The following is an 18,571-nucleotide window of genomic DNA, read 5'->3' on the forward strand; positions in this document are numbered from 1 at the left end:
AGGTGTTTTCATTAACACAGACTCCAGTCCCTTCACCATGAAAAAATGACAACTTACTTTAGGCATTTTCAAGATGTGTCTTTCATAGGATATGACATTTCTTTTTTTATTTTTTAAATCCTCAACTGAGGATATGTTTCAATTGATTTTTAGAGAGTATTGAAGAGAGAGAGAGGGAGAGACAGAGAGAAACATCAGTGTGAGAGGGACACTTTTGATTGGTTGCCTCCTACATGAGCCCTCACATGGGCTCTGGCCAGGGAGGAGCCTGCAACCTAGGTACATGCCCTTGATCAGAATCGAACCTGGACCCTGCTGTTGGTAGGCGAGGCTCTATCCACCGAACCAAACTGGCTAGGGCAGGATATGATATTTCTTAGCCCCTCCAACAGCAGACCTTCATTTTTTTTCTCCAGGAGTGTGGAAAAACTGTAGATCACCTTCTTGGATTCTTACTACCCAAGTTCCCAAGAATACCACAAGTTGTTATGTATAGGGAGCTTAGCCAATGAGCGGTCAGAAAAGGTGTTTACGCTCAAACTGTTTTGGCTCAGGTGTTTACGCTCAAACTGTTCAGTCTGCAGGCCAACACTGGATAAAGTGTTGGCCTGCAGACTGAAGGGTGCCAGGTTTGATTCCTATTAAGGGCATGTACCTTGGTTGGGGGCACATCCCTAGTGGGGAGTGTGCAGGAGGTAGTTGATCGATGTTTCTCTCTAATCGGTGTTTCTGACAGTCAATCCCTCTCCCCTCTTCTCTGTAAGAAATCAATAAAATATATATTTTTTAAAAAGAAAAGCTGTTTCCTCTGTAGCCCATGCTCAGAGGATCCCCTGCATTGTGTCCACTGGGCTAGGGGTGTGCCCCGGCTGCCAGGGGGGAGGCCCTGCATTCACTGTATTTTCTGGACTAGGGTATGTGGACCTGGGCCGCTTATTGCTTGCTCTTGGTGCTCCCTGCCGCTTGTCCTGGGACCCAGTCCAGTTGACGGCCCTGGCCACTCGTCCCATGACCTGGGCTGATTGGCACTAGCTCCTGTAGGCCACTGGTGGCCGAGGACGTTCTGGGACCTCAGCCGCTCAGGGCCTAACGCGCCCGCCTACAGACTCGGAGATGCCTGGGTCCTGAGGATATTCCGGGGATCCAGGCTGCTCCATGCCCATGTATGCAAATTAACCTTTCATCTTTGTCAGGTTACTTTGCATAGTCACTCCTGATTGGCTGATGGGCATCGTGGAGATAAGATCAATTTTCATTTTTCTCTTTTATTAGTGTAGATAACAAAAATCTTCATTAACCTATAAAAAAATAGTTTGCTATGAAAGATTTTTATATAATTGAAAATTGCCTGTAATTAAAGCAGTTATGCTTTGTATATTAGCAATTTTGAAATATTTCAAATATTTGACCAAATAAAGATACACAAGATTTTGGGGACTTTTTAAGTTATTTTCTAACAAATCAATGTAGAAAATTTACCAAACATCTCCCAATGTTTTAATAGTAATATTAGTGCCTAAAATGCTTTTCTATTTAGATAATACTTATTTGATACTCACTTCTTTGGGTGTCACTTACTTGTGATACTTGTAGAAATCTAGTTTTTAAAATAGATAGGAACCAGCTTTGGCCCAAAACAGTTAGAGCTTTGTCTCAATATGCTAAGATTGCAGGTTGGATCCCTTGAAAGGGCACATATAAGAAACAACCGATGTATCTATATAAATAAATGGAACAACAAACCTCTCCCTCTCTCTCCCCTTATCTCCCTTCCCCTTCCTCTCTCAAGTCAATCCATAAAAATAAAAAATAGGTAGGAACCAAAAGGAACATGGAAAAAAAAATAGTTGCAAGTCAGGTTTTATAAAACACATGGACTTTATTCATAGGAAAGGTCTGAATTCTTGAAACTTCTTGCAGTAATGACAGTAGCACTTACTCTTTAAGTTTCCTACTATAGAAAGATTTCAGCCTGAGCACTAAGTAGGATGATTTAGAAATGTTAGTCTTGAGATTTTCGTAGTCTTTATCAAGACTTACACTTTAGTTTTCTCATATTAAAATGGAACTCTTGTTTTTCTTATTTAGTGCATTCTCTAGATGTGGAATCAACCATTTGGAGATAAATTTTTAATTCTTTCTCTATTTTAGTCGGGGCTTTTTGAAGTACAAAATAAGTTAAAATGTGAAAATGCATTATGAGCTTTAAAGGACTTGACAACAGATAGTTGCTGTGAATGACAATATGTGCTGTGTGTTCAGTAGCATGATTAACTGACCACTGTTAGGTAGTCACGAATGCTGGAGATTAGATTTGAACTTGATCTTGAATGAGAATAGGATTTTTTACTGGCAGAGAAAGGGCTGTTGAGTATAGGAAACAATATAAACCAAAAACAACAGAGATAAATAGTTAAATGGTCAGAATTTAAAACTCTTAAATGCAGAGGGATTTTATTTCTTATATTAAAAACATTTTTGAAATAAAACAGTTTATTTCTATTGTTCAGCCTGTTATATAATCAGGTGCTTAATCCAAAATACAGTATTCATTGGCTTTTCAAGTAACTTGAGCATCTTATGAGAATGCTACTGTGATTAAAAAATATTTCCCAGGTCCCCATAGTATAGCCATTAGTAATTATGTGCTTTGAAGATGGAAAAAAAATCATTTTTATGTTATCTTGAAGGATGAAACAGAGGAGCCAATTAATATAATGGCTTATTTTTCTGACATGTTTCCCCTTATTAAAAAGCAGATAGGTGAATCTATTAGAATAATTTTTTTTTCTTCTAAAGATCTGAAATATTTTTTAGTAATGATTATATCTATTATTTATTACTGAATGGTTTCTGTGTGACATCTATTGTGTTGAGTACTTTAAATACTCTATCTTATTTTATCTTAAAACAGCTTGCTCTGTAAAACAAGGTGAAATAACAAAAGAGGAAATTGAGGCTTAGAGAAGTTAATTAAATAAGGCAAGAATACATATAGCTAGTCAGTGACAGAGTATGGAATATTTATTCTTTTATTTCCAATTGTAAATCATTATTTTTCTATTATAATTGACATATATTAGTTTCAGGTGTACACCCCAGTGATTAGACATTACATAACTTACTAAGTGATCATCCCAATAAATCTTGCACCAATCTAACACCATACATACTTCTTAGAATATTGGATATATGCTATGCTTTATGTCTTTATGTCTATTCTGTAATAACTAATTTGTATTTTTTAATCCTTTCACCTGTTTCACTCTCATCCCCAACCCCATGACACTGTCAATCATCAAAATGTTCTCTGTATCTGTTCTGCTTGTTCGTTTATCTTGTTTGTTTGTTTTAGAGTCAATTATTGATAAATTTGTACTTATTGCCATTTTATTGTTCATATATTTTATATATTTTTTCTTCCTAAACAAGACCCAAACGTTTCATAGAGTACTAGTTTAATGGTGATAAACTCTTTTAGCTTTTCTTGCCTGGGAAGTTCTTTATCTGTCATTTTATTCTAAAAGAGGGCCTCAGTGCACTTTGAAAGGAACTGTAGGCTGCGAGGCTGTGGTGGGCACAGGAGTGGGTCTTGGCCCATCCTCTGCACCCCCACCTTGCCCTCCTGCCGCAGTCCCCAGTCTCCTCTGTGCTGACAGCTCTAGCCCCGCTCCCACCCACTGACAGTGTGGAGCGATTGAGTGGGTGCAAGTGGAGCTGGCGGCTGCTCTGGTCCTGGCAGTGGGTGTGAGAGGTGGCTGCTGCCCCAATCACCCCTCAGGAACAGTGTTAGGTGGTGAAGCCCTGAGGGCAATTGGGGCCAGCAGCAGCCACTCACACCCACTGAAGGCACCGAGCGATTAGGGCTGGCCCTGGATGCAGGTGTGAGCATCGGTTCTGGGAGTGGGTGCAAGTGGGGCTGCTGTTGGCAGCAAGTGCGAGCACCAAGTGGAACCACGGCATGTGGGAGTAAAGAATTTTCAGTAACCGCCGGAGGCTTGCCCCAATAATAGTGACTGGTGCCCTGCCTTGGTCTGGCGCCCCTGCTCACCTGCTCCACCATCCTTCTGTGGCCAACGCCTGCCATGTTCCATGTTCTGCTGCCTGCTGCCAACACCTGCTGTGTTCTGTGCATGTCCGCTGGTGGTCATCGCTCATCATAGCAACCGGTTGTTTGGATGCTCCACCATTCACCCTATTTTCATATTAGCCTTTTATTATATAGAACTTGAGGCCTGGTGCATGAAAAGTTATGCACTGGAGCGGCAGGGGGGGGTTCCCTCTGCCCGGCCTGCACCCTTTCACAGTCCGGGAGCCCTCAGGTGGGGGAATCCCACTCAGCCTCAGGTCCCTTACCAAGGCCCTCCGAGCAGGGTGTGTAGCTTCAGGTCCCCTATCATGGCCCGCCAGGTGGGGTGCGGGTGCAGCCTCGGGTCTCCCGGTGTGAGGGTGTGACGACCATTTGCATATTAGCTCTTTATTATATAGGATGATAGTTTTGCTTTTCCTTACTTTGAATATTTCTTGACAATCCTTTCTGGCCTGCAAACTTTCTATTGATAAATTATCTAACACAGTCTTATGGGAACAATGCTGGGATATTTCTGATATATTTACTTTATTCTACTTTTAGTGTATAGTTGGGAGCATTAAAATATGATGTGCAGGTTTTGAATTCTTATTACCAAGAACATTTGTATGTTATGTTCAGAACTTTTACGTGGCCTAAATTTTCTCATTTTCTTGATAATGCTCAGAATAAGACTAATAGCTCTTAGATTTAAGGTGATAGTTTTTAAACTAAAATTCTTTTTAGAAATGAAATCTTTGTACAAACATAATTTTATGTAATAGTCTTATTAAAAAAAAAAAAAAAAAGTCAGTTTCCCAGTCAGACGTCCAATTGTCCCTAAGAGGAGCCCATGAAGCTCTGGGAATATAACTTCAAAACTTAACTCCTTTCATTATGAGTCCTTTTGTATGAATGAGTGAATTGTCACTCGAGAAGTTGATTTCACTTTGGAATAAATGGATAACTTGAAACCATGAATAGAATACTTCTTTGTTAGATGGGAAAAGAACTTTTCATTAAACATTTTAAGTTGTTAAATCAAAAGTTTGTAAAGAGTCTCAAATGTTTAGAATAAAAGAAAAAAAATTTAATGTCCTTATCCATTTAAAGGTAATTCATTTGTAAGAATGTAATTGGGAATATTCTCTGTGCTTCAATTTTAATTTTTTTCCTTGATAAATTTTGGTCTGACTTCTTTCAGCGTAGATGTTTATATATTCAAAGTAATATTTTCTTGCATAGAAATATTTTATGAATTGAGTATATATAGACATTTGCATAATTTTTCTGACTTAATCACAACAGTTTCTATAATTTATTGTCATTTTTAATATAATAATTCCTTTATAATAGCTTTACTTTAGCTCCAAAGTATTTTTATTTAATCATAATCAATATTCTAAAGTGTTTAAAAATATTTTTCCACTGTTTAAATTATTGTAGGTGTGAATGAAAGTTCGTTATTACCAAAACGTCCTTGTACTTCTGAAGTAATCAGTGTTAATCCAAAAAAGTCTAAACCCAGTGAATGTGTTTCTGGAGCAAATTCCTTAGCTGTATTTCCTTCAGCTAAGTCTCTTTCAGTGACATCTCCCCAGGCTATGTCATCACAAGGTAAATATGAAATGTGGCATATAAGAAAGAAATATATACATACAATTTAGAAATTATAGTAAATTTACAAACTATTAGTGGTTATTTAAGGTTAAAAAGTGATAAATCTTGAACTATACATTTTGACTTTATTTTAGGTACAAGTAACTCAACAACTCAATCTAAAAATGGAACACCTTTTCCAAGAGCTTGTCCAAAGTGCAATATTCATTTCAATCTTTTGGATCCTTTGAAAAATCACATGAAGGTAAAACTTTTCAAAGTTTGATTTTAAAAAGGTTTGCAAATTTCTAAAAATATTGATTGATTTATAGTAATTAATGGTTCAGTTATTTAGATAAAAAATTCCTATTGATATCTCCATATAACAGAAAATAATGATTATATGAATAATGATTATTTTCATAGATTTTAATATTCCTTCTCAATCATTAAATTTAAAAAATTAAGTTCATATACATCCTAATGCACTAGAGGTCCAGTGCACAAAATCTTGTTCTCTGGGGTTCCTCAGCCCAGCCTGTGCCCTCTCGCAGTCAGTGAGCCCAGGGGGGATGTTTGACTGATGGGTAATAGGCCTAAATCATCAGTCGGACATCCTATTAGCATAGCCCCGGAGACGGGGGAGGCTCCCACCAATGGCACTGTGCTTGCCGGCTGTGAGCCTGGCTTGAGGCTGAGCAGCACTCCCCTTGTGGGAGTGCACTGACCACCAGGGAGCAGCTCGTGCATTCAGTGACTGCTCCCTGATGGTCAGTGCACGTAACAGTGACTGGTGGTTCTACTGTTCGGTCAATTTACATATTAACCTTTTATTATACAGAACTAGAGGCCTGGTGCATGAAATTCGTGCATGGGGGGGGGGGGGGCCTCAACCCAGTCTGCACCCTCTCCAATCTAGGACCCCTTAGGGAGGATGCCAGACTGCTTGTTTTGGCCCCATCCTGGGGACATCCCTCTCACAATCCTGAACCACTGGCTCCCAATTGCTTGTCTGCCTGCCTGATTACCCCTAACTGACTCCCCTGCCAACCTGGTTGCCCTTAACTACCCCCCACTGCTGGCCAGGTCACCCCCAACTGCCCTCTCCCTGTCGCTCTGGTTGCTCATAACTGCTCTCCCCCCTAGCCCCCCTACCCGCCGGCCTAGTTGCCCCTCACTGCCCCTCCTGCCAGCCTAATGTCTCCCAACTGCCCCTCTCCACTGTCGGCCTGGTTGCCCCTAACTTTTCTTCCCACCCTCCTCCAGCTCGGTTGACTCTTACTGCCCCCCCCCCCCCCCCTGCCACCACCAGCCTGGTTGCCCCCAACTGGCCTGGTTGCCCCTAAATGCCCCCTTCTGCCATCTGGGTTGCTCCCAATTACCCCCATTCCCCCTTACCTCCCTGCCGGGTTGGTTGCCCCACACAGCCTGCTTGTTCAGTCGTTTGTTCGTCCCTCACTAACCCCCCCGCTGGCCTGGTCCTACACAGCCATCTTGTGAGAGCATGAGAGTCAGTTTGTATATTAACTCTTTATTATATGCTATGCTTATTGTATTCTAATTTTAAATAAAAATGCATTAATCATATTATTTTATTTACTAGAGTATGCCATGCTTCAAACGTTAAAAGCTGACTTTTTTAATGTTAAACATTTTGTTTCTTCAGTTAATTTTGTGTCTATCCATGCCAGTATGTACATGACACAATGAAAATCAGAGTTATACATTTAATTTTCAACACTCAAACATAAAATTCACATGGTGAAGCATTTCATATAAAATAAATGTTTTAATTCAACCTAGAATATTGTTTGTGTAATTATTATAGAACAGTTTTAGCTTATTATAGGTACAGGAAGCTCTTAAAATATTAGATTTAAAAATTCTGCAAAGTACAGCTGATATATGAGATTTAGATAATACTTCACTTAAAATATTTTATTACATTTTATAGTATTCTGCTCTGTCCTTGTAAAGATAGCCTGTATTCTTCTTCATGCCCAGTATAAATGTCAGGAAGAGTAAAAGGAAAGAAAAGGCAGTGTAGATTATATGAAGAAAAGGAAGGAGAAGTGTGCAATGGTAAAGAAATAACTAAGAGAAAGTTTTTTTTCACTATTTCAGATTTATAAATTTTTACTAAAATTTGTTTTACAAAACAAGTAGAAAAAGGTATTATATTTGTAATAGTAAATTCACTATATTCATGTACAAAACGATTTTAACTGTCAGTACTTCCAGCTCCTAAATTGTAGACCCTGATAACTGTACTTTGTGCTTTGTTCTTATATGAGAACTAGAGGTCTGGTGCACAAAATTCATGCAGTTGCGGGGGCGGGGGGGGGGGCGGTCCATAGTTAAAACTACTAGAAAGAAAATGACAGCTATGCTAGACCAAAAATATTGAACAAATATACTGGACAACACTCCCCCAACAAAAGAGCAAAACAACTTTATGAAATAAATACTTAAAAATATAAATCAAGAAAACTGCATTTAAAATAAAGGAAGACACCAATATAGACATTGAAAAAAACATGTATGCTAAAGAAGAAATTGACCCAAAATTTATACTAATTAGTACCAAGTCATGTTAGTATAAATTTATCAGTCTTTCAAAATAAAAAATCCTTTGAACAGCCAGGGCAAAACATAGAATTATAATATTTATGAGCAGCAAACTCAGTACGGCTTATCCCAGCTTTCTCAACAGCGGCATCAATATTGTAAAACAGGAGTACCACCCACAAGATCTTCAGATTAGGATTCAACTTACTTTCTATCTGGCCAAACTGTTTTTTTTTGATGGTGGTGTTTTTTACAAAAATGGAACACAGTGAACACGAAAGAACTCAAAGAATGCTGTTCCCAGGACCTTCTTCAGGAAATTACTAGAGAATGAACTTCAGCAAAACAAGTAGTTTTAACTCTTTCTTTAAAAACCAATTATTTTATTTATTTTATTTTATTTTACAGTGTCTACCGCTATATTCTGTTCTTTCTACTTTATCTAAGTTGATTTTCAACCTCACTTTCTCTTCTTTTTGTCTTGCCATTTCCTCTTGCCCATGTGATCTTCCAAATAGACACAATTGCTTTATTAAGTTTTTTACAAACTATAGCAAAATTTTTAGCCTGTCAACCATCTTGCATGCATCTGATCCAGTTTTTTGGTTAGAAATTTACATTTTCCTTCTTTTTAATTTAAAATATTTTTGTTTACCAGTAGATATTAAGTTACTATTATTGAACAAATTGAATTTCTTGGGCTAATTGTTTTGTGCAAGGCTCCTATTAAGGAGCATGGGTTTCCAGGCTAATCTCACAGCCTACTACTCTTTGCTGGACAAAAGGCTTTCTGAAAGTGTGTCTTGTGTGTCTGCTTTTATAAGTAGCATTGCTTTTCCTACTTCCCTTTACCAAATGATCTGGGGGACTTCTGCTATCCTCCTTGGGCCAGCACCCACACCCATTTTTGCAAACAAAGGATATAACTTTGGACTTCAAAATGTTTCTTTCACTTTTAGAATGTATATTTTTGCTGAGGCTTTCTAAGATCTTTACTATTAGGCTCTTTGACTGAGTTGATCTACATCCAACTGCATGTCTTCTGTCCGAACTTGGCTGCTTTGAGTAGTGCTTTCAATGTGTAGTCTGTGGAGTTTAGTCTGGCACTTAGTTTCAATGAAAATAAAAAATTTAAAATTTGGTTGCTGTGGCTTTTGGATGAATCCCAGAAGGAGAATGGGGGAATTTAGACTTACCTAGAATAGTCATATGGGGAAGTACTATTTTACTACTAAAAAATGCTGCTACTTTGCTCTGAAAATCCTACCTAAATTTTTTAGTACTAATAAAGTAACAGAACATGATTTATCAATGGACAGGAATAAGTAACAGATGGTGTCTGCTGTTTGTCAAATTACAGTATATTGAAATAAAGTTTTTAATATTGCAGAATGTCTAACCCAGGAAAAGAAGGGATAAACCAGGGGCAACAGTGAAGGGCTAAGGTTTAATAAAGATGACCAATTGATCTTGGAACATAGGTCTGCCATGCATATCCTCCTATAAAACCTTAAATCAAACCTTAAATCAAGACCAGTTTCGGCACAACCTTAACTCTTAAACTATTTTTTTTTGTCCCAGTTTTTCAGTCCATTTTATTCAGTATTTTTCCCCCTCTTTTCGGTGTACTTCGGATTTTGTAGGCTTGGTTTTTGTTGGTCTCTTTTCTCTTTATAGGTTTTAGAACTGACAAGTGGACAAAATAAGTGCAATTGAAGGAAACGTTATAGGTCTGCTTAGGCTCAAAGGCCCAGCTTCTCATGTGACACAGAAAGTTTCACTGATGACCTAACATTTCAATGTGACAGAAGAGGAAGTGGATGTTGTTATCTTAGAAATGGAATAGAATTGCTTTTAGATTTTTAAACTTTCTGATGTTGCTATTAATTTACTAAACACATTTAGGAAGAGTTTAAGTCAGTAGGTTTATGTTTTAAAATAATTACCTGGATGGCTATTAAAAATGCAGATTTTTAGGGCCTACCTCTTGACATTGTGGTTTATTGGTTTGAAGTGGGCCCACGAATTAGCATTTTGACAAGCATCTCTGATTTTCCTAATGTAGGTCTTCCTCTGAGAAAATCTGCTGTAGGAAAATTTTGCACTTAAAAATTATGTAAATAAATGAATGTTATATCTTGCTAAGGAAAAAAAAGCTCATGTATGAAAGTGTTCCATATTAAAATCAGTTTATGTAATATGCTGATTTTACTTATGAGGAATTAAATCTCCCCTTAAAATATTTAACCATTCTATGTATCAAGATGTAACTGTTGGTGTTTTCAAGGCATACTGATACTTCTTTCTTTTTCACCATACATTGTACAGCACTTTTGAGTATGAGAAATTCAGATTAGCTGTGTGCTCAATGTTCCAACCACATATTATGAAGTTTACTATGTCTCTTAATAATTAACATATACATTATGACACATAAAAATTCAATTTTTTTCTAGACTTTTTCTTGACATGGATATGAAATAAATGATTTTTAGTTTAGTTTTAATTAAAGTATTTATTATTAATAATACATCTGAAATGGTTAATTGCATGGAAGACACTTTAGATCAATAGCAAGTCCTGATTTTAAGGTTTTCTTTTTTTGAACTGTTTTAGACTTGTATATGCACCACAAACTTTTGGTGAATATTTTTCTAGCTACATTACCAAGCATTGTTTAACAATGTCTGGCAATGGATTTAAATACAGAAAATTTGGGGGTATTTGTGTTTTTAAAGGGTAAAGGCTTTTTTTTTTTTCCCCCCTCTCTCTTTCAGTACTGTTGTCCAGACATGATAAATAACTTTTTGGGACTGCCTAAAACTGACTTTTCAAGTACAGCAGATAAAGATAACACTATTGATTCAGAGAAAGGAAAATTGATCATGTTAGTTAATGACTTTTATTATGGAAAACATGAAGGAGATGTCCAAGAAGAACAGAAGACTCACACAACCTTTAAATGCTTCAGTTGCTTGAAAATTCTTAAAAATAATATTAGGTATGTAAATATTTACTTTATTTCTATTTGAAAATTGGAATGCTGCAGATAAAATTTTTGTCTGTGCCATTCTAGATATTTAACACTTTCTACGAAGAACAAAGGCAGATAGATAAATTTTTAATTGCTTAAAGTTATAAGGTAAAATTTTAATGGCTCGTTTTCTCTATGTGTAAATATTTAGCCAAGTCTAGGATTAAAACCATAGACGGATAAAAAGATTTTTCAAGGAGTATCATAACCTATTTTAAAGAGAAGTAGTGTTGTGAATAAGTGAAAAAGAGATAAATGTTATGATCTTCAAGAAGATTGCTCTCCATATTGATGACATTATTTGTTTTAAGATTACTTCCTTTAGGGACTCAAAGTGAATAATTGTTAATAGTTGCTCCAGCCTAAAACTTGTTATTTTAATTGAATAACTAAGCTATAGCAAAAAGTTTCAGTAAGCTCTTTTATCGATAAATAGGTATTCCCTTTTATACTGCACCCTCTGTTGTTGAAGGTCATAGTTCCTACTCATAAGAAGCCTTTTAGAGAAGTTGACATAGCAGATGTAAAACTAAAAAACGGACTTTGCCTACAAAGCACAGTCTACATGTTAACATGAATAGTCTGTGCTAACAGTAAACCAGTATCATTAAATAAAACAAAAAGTTTTTATAATTGTAGGCATTAAAATTGCTAGTACATACATTTAAAAACTAAGACACAAGTAAAAATACCAGTAATTTGTCTTTTAAGCAACTGGAATCTATTGTATATATCTTCTTGGCTTTAAAGGATTACTCTCCTACCTGAGTAGCTGCTTTTGGTGTGTTTCCTTCCTTTCAGTATTTTATTGAAAAATGTCAATAGTATTTCATCTGTGAAAAAGAAGCCTGCTGTTTCACCTTAAAAAACATTTTAATAATCTGAAATTATTAAATTACAGCAAGTTAGTGATATTTCAGATTAATTATATTAATGAATTTTTAAAACAAAGATTAAAAATGTTTATGTAATCACTTAATGAAAGTGATTATTTAAAGTGAATACTTTTCTAGAGGAATTTAAGGCTTTTGGGAATTTATTTTATGTAATATTTGTATATTCTAAGATTCAGATAATTATTTGTGAGATTTTTGTTTTTAAATCTGAATTTTTGCACCTGTTGACAATCATTTATAGGTTTATGAACCACATGAAACACCATTTGGAACTTGAGAAGCAGAGCAGTGAAAGCTGGGAAAACCACACCACCTGCCAGCACTGCTACCGTCAGTTTCCCACACCATTTCAACTGCAATGTCACATTGAAAGTACACACACCCCCCATGAATTTTCTAGTAAGTTACAGTTTCATTTTAAGTACTGAATATTACTGATTTTGTCAATATTAATTCTAAGAAAACCTTAAACTTGTTAGAACAATAAGAATAAGACTGGAATTTGAGGGTAAAATGGAAAAAGTTACATTTTGATTATTAAAAACTTTTAAATAAAATTACAAAAATTAAAGTCACTCTTGTAAATAATTAAGGAAAATAACCTGCACATTATAAGTGGGGGGCTAAGTTAGAAGCCTTAGATCATAGTTTTCAAATATGAAATTAATGCCCTTTACTTCAACTTGAGTAAGAAAAGGAACTAATAGTGGTAGTTAACAATCATAGATTTTGGAACTAGACCACTTGAGTTCAAATCCTAGATCTTCCTCTTAATACAGCTATCTGATCTCAGGCAAGCTATTCCTAATATTTGAGTAATGGTAATAATAGAAATACCTGTTTCATAATGTTGTTGTGGGAATTAAGTGAATTAATGTAAGTACAGTGCCTTAGAACATAGCTAACTGTAAAACTCACTGTTCACCACCACCACCAAGTTTGCTGTTGTTACTGTTATATAGATGCATAAAATGAATTTTATATCTATCTATCTTGTTTGCCTCAAAAGGATAATTTATTTTAAAAATTAAAAAATAAAATAATTTGAAGTATAATTGACATACATTTGATTAGTTTTAGGTGTTCAAATAATGATTTGATGTGTGTGTGTATTTATATATCTTGAAATGATGTAATGTCTTTCCCCCACCCCCACTTTTAGCCATTTGCAAAATCTGTGAATTATCATTTGAAACAGAGCATATTCTTTTACAACATATGAAGGACAATCATAAACCCGGTGAAATGCCATATATTTGCCAGGTATACACATATTTTATTGTGTACTTAGTGTTTGTTTGTTTTGTTTGTTTTCTGTTATTTTGGTTACAAGATTTAAACCTGTTAGGCCAGGAATCAGCAAGTCTTTTACTGTAAGGGACAAATAGTAAATGTTTAGGCTTTAAAGGTCATACAGTCTCTGTTGCAACTAATCAACTCTGCCACTATAGCACAAAGACAGCCACAGAAAATAAGTGAATGAATGTGCACACAAGTTTGAATTTATGCACACAAATTTGAATTTCATATAATTTTCTTGTGTCATGAAATACATTTTTTTATTTTCTAACCATTTAGATAAAATTTGCTGTTAAAATTTCTCTTGTAAATGATTTATTAGTAGAAAGTCCTATGACATAATTCATGTATTGTGTATAGGGTCAGTAGAGATTAGGAATTGGCCCACAAGCCATTGTTTACTCATTCCTATACTGGAAAAGAGAAGCTCTGAGGGGGAAAAGACAAACTATGAACTTATCTTACTATATAGGGAAGAATATAGTTATACAAGGGAAATATGAAATTATTTTAGATATAGAGCGTACTACAAAATTCTCTGGGCCTAGTATTTTTCCAGAATTTGAAGGAATAGGAAAGCATGATAAAAATAAATTGCCATTGCCATAGCCTGGAGGTAATTTATAATCTCAAGGAAGATGTTGTTTTACATAGAAGAAAAAACTTTATAGGACAAGAAGTATCAGCTTGCAAAAAGTCAGAATAGGGGGCGATTCTGACTTTTTGCATCTAATGAAAAGAAGGAACTCTAATTATATTTTGGGAAATATGCCTAAACTTGGAAAGATAACTTTTCTGTCTCAAAGATCATCTTCTAGTGCTTGCATTAATGGGATTCTTGGTTGTGTAGATATCAGAGCTAAATTAGTTGTACATAATGTTCTTCCAAATAAATGACTTACTGCTATAATTGTATATCAAGTACATTTTCAAGTTAAGTTTAACATTCTTTTTATTTGTAGGTTTGCAATTATAGATCGTCATCATTTTCTGATGTAGAAACTCATTTTAGATCATCCCATGAAAACACTAAGAACTTGCTATGCCCATTTTGCCTCAAAGTTATTAAAATTGCCACACCCTATATGCATCATTATATGAAGCATCAGGTGAGAGGACCAGTTCTTATTTGTTCATGTTGTTTTAGCTAAAAGATAGATTATGACTTAGAACCATAAGATTTGTTCTACAAGGGAAGTAAAATTGTTCCAAATGACACTGTTAATTTGCATTTTATGCTAAATTACTTGTGAAACTTCCACTTTACCTTGCTTCCTTTCTGGTGATGTGGCTCATAAATGAAAATTCTGAAAGATAGCTAGAAATAGAAAACCTAAGGATTGAAGGAAAAAAGAAGATGAGTGGAATATCCAGAAGATCAAATATCTCAGGATCTGAGAGTGTTTATGGGATTTTGAAGGTATTATAGATAACAGGAACATGGGAAAAGATGAAGTTGAACTGAGAAAGAAAAGATTGGGGACTCATAATCTTATTTTCCTCTTTTTCTTGCTACTTTATTGCTCCTTTCTAGCCCCCTTATTCTGAAAAAACATGTTATCATTGACCAGCAGTGGTCTTTTATAGCTGCCGGTGACAAAGGAAATAGTAATGACACTTTTTGCTGGATATATGAGCACTGCCAAAGAACTGCATTTAGGTCATAATTTGTTTTGTGGGTGACTTCTGCCAATTCTGCTATGTAATTTTTGAGACCCAGGATTAGTGCTTATACCACTATATTAAATTCTGATTTTTTGCTTACTGGTTCTTTTCCATGAAGCAATTAAACCATCCTTTGTTTGAGCTGAAAACTTTGATGCGACACAATCTGTTTTTTATGTATCTGATCATGTAACCTTGACACCTCACTACTCATGGTGCTCATCATATTTTTAAAAAATATGTTTTATTGATTTTTTTACAGAGAGAAAGGGAGAGGGATAGAGAGCTAGAAACATCGATGAGAGAGAAACATTGATCAGCTGCCTCCTGCACACCTCCTAGTGGAGATGTGCTGCAATCAAGGTACATGCCCTTGACTAGAATTGAACCCGGGACCTTTCAGACCAAAGGCTGACACTATCCACTGAGCCAAACTGGTTAGGGCCATATTTTTTATTATTGATTAAATTGACATGGCAGTTTATTTATCATTGCTTGCTCACTTTGCTTTCCATTTCTATCATTAGATAATCATAAAGTTGACTTATGGTTTTTAATTGGGACAAATTATAAAATAATTTCCAAATGAATTTGGAATTACCTATGTTGTGACTGGGATGCTACCCATCCTTGAGAAGTTCTGTCAAGATTTTTTGTTCTAGGTTTTCTTAACAGTGTTCCATTATGTGTTAGTAGATGTTTTCCCCCAAATTGTTACTGGTAAATAAATTTGGTAAATGCCTGGATTTATAAAATTAAACAGTTTTGTCTGTTTCTTAAAATAGGACTTCTCAGGTTTTAATGTTAAAACATTATAATATCTAAGTAAGGGATATAAGTATGTATTATCACCTCTCCTTCCTCTTCCCCACCAACTTATTTGACCACAGAATCTTTTCAGAATGTCTGTTAACTTTTATTGAGGACAGAGTTTGGGAAACTCTACTTCTGGTACTCTTTCTAATGTTTGGCCTTTAATTTTGAAAGAGAAAGTGAGATATGAGATAGTAGTTCTATTTTATTATGGGGCTTTTTATGTAATTTTTCCTATATGTTTTACTAAACTCCAGAGTAAAATTTTGATGTGGAAGAATGATAATTATGAAATAAATGAGTGGGCCTACTTTGTGGTCTCTGTGATTTATAATCAGTTTTTGTACCCTAAGTTTTATGTCTTAATTTGCTTTGGGTACCCAAGGTTTTGTTTGTTTGTTTTGTTTGTTTGTTTATATCTTAGGAGGTAGATAGCTAGCAGTAGAGAGGGGGAAATCTATTAAGAAGGATAACCAGGCATTCTTCAAGGTATTTACAAATTATATAATTATTTACTAAAGATTGGAAAACCTTAGCTGAGCAGGATTATAAATTTATAATTGATGACACATTTTTAGTGTGATATTAAACAATAAGAATTGTTGAGACCGTGGTTCATTTTATTGTCTTTAAAGATTTTGGTTGTAAATTTTCTTTAAGAGGTTCTATTATTAAGTTCTGGGTGATTTTATTTATTTTATTTATTTATTTATTTAATATATATTTTATTGATTTTTCACGGAGAGGGAGAGAGAGGGATAGAGAGTTAGAAACATCGATGAGAGAGAATCATCGATCAGCTGCCTCTTGCACACCCCCTACTGGGGATGTGCCCGCAACCAAGGTACATGCCCTTAACCGGAATCGAACCCGGGACCTTTCAGTCCGCAGGCCGACGCTCTATCCACTGAGCCAAACCGGTCCCGGCAAGTTCTGGGTGATTTTAGAGCTGACAACCCAGTTTGTATGACTTAAAATAGTGAAAGTGATTTTGGATGTGTTAAATATACTCATTAGATCTTTAATAAAAATAATAAGCAGTTAAAACAATATGCAATCATTTATGGCAGAAGCGGCTTTTTTATATGCATTATCTTACTTAATCCTTACACTTATTCTATGTATATTAATGTTTCTTATAGATAAGTTTTAGAGAAAATAACTTGTCCTATGTCACACTACCTAATAAAAAGTAGAGTTAAAATTTGACTTCAGAGCCCAACCTTTTGTTGCTTTCACACAGAGTCAGATTTTACACTGGTATTAATATATAAGGGCAAAAAATACTTATAGTCAGAATTACCCTCAAATCCCTCAAGTTTCTCAAATAATATAGTATGTGTCTAAATACTTTAAAATTACAATAATGGAACATTAATACCATTATTTAGATACCTTCCATTAGAACTATTGATACAACTCTTATGTTCAACTTTTGTACAGTAACAGACATTTTTGAAACCTAAATACTAATGTAAAGAATATTTTAAAAATTGAAATAATACTTCACTAATATTTATGAGAGATACAAGATATTATTTTTTAAATTATTTAGGTATCATTAATGTTAAATAAGAACAGTTTTAGGACCCAGGATTTGTGATTGCTGAAATTATTTTTCCTATTTTCTAAACAGAAAAAAGGAATACATCGTTGTACAAAATGCAGACTGCAATTTTTGACCTGCAAAGAGAAAATGGATCACAAGACTCAGCATCACCGAACATTTATAAAACCTAAAGAGCTAGAAGGGCTACCTCCTGGAACAAAAGTGAGTGTAACTATGTTGTATTTTAACATATGTTATGTTAATAAAATTAATTCCTGTCTGGTTTTAACTACTAAATATAATACTTTAAAAAATGGTTTCTGATTTTTATGAAGACTCCAATGTCAAATTTTAGAATTCTTTTTTATTTTTTTTATTTTATTTTTTAATTTTAGCATTCTTATGTTTTGAAAAAAACCTAACCATTGTTTTTTTCAGTAGTTGGTGTGTGCTATGATAGAATGGTATTCCTTTGTAAAAAGTGCAATTAGATATTGTGTTTCCTGGGTCAGTGGTTTGTGTCAATAGCCTATTTTTGAGCTATTCCTGTGGGTTTTACTTGCTAAACTATTTGAGATCAGGAATCATGATTTATTTATCTTTGTGTCCTCAGCATCTAGTATAGTGCTTTGAATATAGGGTCTTAGATGTTTATTGAAGTTGTTATTACTGAGTCCACTCTCAGAGAAACAAGTTCTGCTGCTGGATAGCATTGTGTTTTAAGTGAGCAAACACATGTCTGACTACATACTGATGATTGTATTTTACCTTTCCCTTTTTGCCTTATATTCCTGTTTTTTTCTGACTTCTTTATATACAGTCAGCTCTTGAATATTTGCTCCAGTGGAGGGAATCAGAGGCATGGATAATCCAAAGTGAAATAATCCCCAAAACATTTATATTTGGCTTTGGGTACTTACCTTTGAATGTGGGTATGTCTGTTATTTGAATTAACTAAACAATATAAAGCCATGCTCTGAAGACCTAGAGCAAGAGAAGCTATCCAGCATCCTTCCCTGCAATCCATTCATTCCATGCTGGGACTAGACATGCATAACACGAATGTAAGCAGTGCAGTC

The 18,571-nt window shown here is 35.1% G+C and overlaps 1 protein-coding gene across 3 annotated transcripts in view; it reads left to right on the top strand.

Annotated features, from left to right (window-relative positions):
• ZNF280D (zinc finger protein 280D) overlaps positions 1-18,571 on the top strand; it is a 91,950-nt gene that overhangs the window by 43,424 nt on the left and 29,955 nt on the right. For all 3 annotated transcript variants that reach the window (XM_084876066.1, XM_084876065.1, XM_084876067.1), the window contains 7 exons: positions 5,516-5,686; positions 5,824-5,933; positions 11,014-11,237; positions 12,408-12,565; positions 13,329-13,429; positions 14,428-14,574; positions 17,580-17,714. In XM_084876066.1, the coding sequence (XP_084732192.1) occupies positions 5,516-5,686; positions 5,824-5,933; positions 11,014-11,237; positions 12,408-12,565; positions 13,329-13,429; positions 14,428-14,574; positions 17,580-17,714 (1,046 nt within the window). The remainder of the gene's footprint in view (positions 1-5,515; positions 5,687-5,823; positions 5,934-11,013; positions 11,238-12,407; positions 12,566-13,328; positions 13,430-14,427; positions 14,575-17,579; positions 17,715-18,571) is intronic.

This window comes from Pipistrellus hanaki (genome assembly GCF_964339955.1).
Source record: "Pipistrellus hanaki genome assembly, chromosome: 1".
Classification (NCBI taxonomy): Eukaryota; Metazoa; Chordata; class Mammalia; order Chiroptera; family Vespertilionidae; genus Pipistrellus; species Pipistrellus hanaki.